Raw genomic sequence first — 2,457 nt, forward strand, 5'->3', positions numbered from 1 at the left:
GGGCTCAAATATGCGGTGCATGTCAAGGACGTCATAAACCAGGAAATCCACATAGGTGAGCTGCAGGAAGACAAAGCATGAATGCGCACCGAACTCTGAACCCGGGAAAAATGACAGCTATCCCGCCCCCAAAGCCGGCCAACTTACCTTGTCCCCTGCAAACCAAGGCCTCTTCCCCAGAAACTCTGAGAACAGCTTGATTTTTTCAGGGATCTCCTTCAAGAAACCGGGCTTCAGTTTCTCCTGAGACACAAAACAGCTGTCACCACCCTCACACACAGACTCCCCGGCAGAGAGCAGTCCTCCCAGGGCTGTGTCTGATCCCAGCTGTCAGGCGAGCAGTCATGTCCCTTGACTGTACACGAGCCAGGGCCCAGGGGCAATTCAACCCACCTGTGTTCACTAGACTCCTATGGGAACCATCTCCCATCTGTGAGAAGCAATGGGAAGGCAAAGGCAAAACACACTGTTGCTGGACCTGTCACCACTCAGCTCCAGACACTCGCCCTGGGTCAAACCAGCAGTGCTGTGAGACCTGGCGGAGCTTGGGCCTCAGACCTCAGGCTGATCAACACTAAAACGACTAGGAAAGAAGTCCTATGTTCCAGTGTAGGAGACTAGAATGGTGTGGACACCTGGGCAGTTTCTGGACAATTGGAGAGAACTGGAAGCTGAAAGGAAGGAGGGAGAGGAATAAAGTCTAACCCTGAGCTGCCCACTGGAAACATGTCCTGATCCCTGAGATGCCAAGAAGGAGGCTATGTAGTAAGGAGGAAATCATTCTGTTTATGAATTGAATTTCTATCCAAGGGAAGCTGGACTCCTCTTAAGATTAGAGGGAACTGAGTCAGAGTTTCCAAGGAAATGTCTTGGTGGATCACTAGCTCCAAGAAGATTAAAATCTAAAAGACCACTAGATGACATCCTGACAAGCACCCTCTCCACCTCAGTGGGAAGGACTCACAAAGTCAGGGCTGTAGCAGATCCTGGCCATGGCCAAGTGGACGTCCATAACTTGGTTCTCCAAAATGTCCATACGAATCATCTCCTCCTCTGTCTCCCCACCTGTGGCCACAAAACAGAGACTCACCCTCAACATCCCATTCCAGCCCAACCCAGGGCATAGCCACCGGTGTCCCTAAGCCCAACTGCAGCCCCACTCACACATGTTGTGCTTGCGAGCAATGTACCGAAGGATGGCGTTGCTCTGGGTGAGCTTGTGAGTCCCATCAATTAAGTAGGGCAGCTGGAAGAACAACAGGGTCTGGTTATTTGCGACACCAGACTCCCCTGTACCCCCTTCCATTGACCAAGGGCAGAGATGAAACCTGGCTTTCACAGAGCCTAAATACTATGGTGGGCACTAAATAATATGCTGCAAAATCGATGGATGAGCTGGGACACAGAGCATCATGGAAAGGCAGAAACAGAACCAGGAAGCTGAGAGAGCAGAAGGCACCTGTTTCTGAAACCTCTAAGCCAGGAAAGGAGATGGATGGAGACACTGTCCACTCCCCCTCCCAGCACCCCAATCCCTGCACCTACATTGGGGAAGTCCAGGCCCAGCCTGAGTTTTTCATTCAGCCACTGGCTTCTGTCATAGTCAGGAGCTGAGAAAAAGAAGATGCAGTGAAACAATTTCCCACAAATCCAACCCTCCTTCCCGGGGGACCTACCAAGGAGTCAGAGGCAAGACCCCCTGAACTGATGGATATGGATTCTGAACTGGATTCTGATCTCACATGGAGCTTTGGGGGAAAGCACATGTAGAAGGATTTGGAACCTCCCTGAGTTGAGGCTTACGGAGAGCTAATGCAAGCACTAAATGGAGCCCAAGGCTGCCACAGGGGCTCTCATGTCCTGCTTTGGAGGACAGCTGCACCCTTAAGGGGTTTGGGAAGGGGCAGGTCCCTTTTCCAGCTGGTGGAGTTTAAGGGATGGGAGCAACAAAGGCAGAACATGGGTTGCTTGGCAACAAATCAGCATGAGTTGAGCAGAAGTTACAATAGAAAAAGGATTTCATTACCATCTCCCATTGAGTACTGTCTCTCCTCATAGTTTGTGTCTGTGTACTCCAGGAGAAGGCGGATGGCATGGGCCAGCTGCGAGAGATGGAGGGACAGAGGGCAGACGTTAGTCTTGACTGCAAAACTCTCGCTGTTCCAGGTCACTTCCACAACTCCCACTCCCTCAACACCGTCACCTGCACCAGCGCCCCCCACGCCACACACACACATGCCAACACTCAGAGAAGATGATTTGGGCTGAGGGGAGAGGGGCTCCGCTGCAGCAAGTCCTGTGGAAGTTTCTGGTCTGAAATGGCTTCAGCTTTGCAGCATTTTCCCAGGAGGGCGCTGCATTTCCCCACCCGCCTCCACCTTCCCCGCCCTGAGGGACCCCCGCTCACCCCGCGGATGTCCCAGTAACCCAGGATCATGGGCATGGTGCAGGTTATGA

General features: G+C 52.4%; 1 protein-coding gene across 1 annotated transcript; it reads right to left on the reverse strand.

Annotated features, from left to right (window-relative positions):
• Positions 1–6: 6 nt before the first annotated feature.
• On the reverse strand, positions 7–2,451 carry LOC120859988 (glutathione S-transferase Mu 1-like; the record flags this gene model as incomplete). Its single annotated transcript, XM_040235862.1, has 7 exons — positions 2,408–2,451; positions 2,027–2,102; positions 1,546–1,610; positions 1,165–1,246; positions 965–1,065; positions 148–243; positions 7–60 (listed from the first exon to the last, which is right to left on the reverse strand). Coding segments are annotated over exons 1-7 (510 nt in total), but the record flags the coding sequence as incomplete, so codon positions are not given.
• Between the last annotated feature and the right edge of the window lie 6 nt (positions 2,452–2,457).

The sequence above is a fragment of the Oryx dammah genome, unplaced genomic scaffold (assembly GCF_014754425.2).
Source record: "Oryx dammah isolate SB20612 unplaced genomic scaffold, SCBI_Odam_1.1 HiC_scaffold_5533, whole genome shotgun sequence".
NCBI lineage: Eukaryota > Metazoa > Chordata > Mammalia > Artiodactyla > Bovidae > Oryx > Oryx dammah.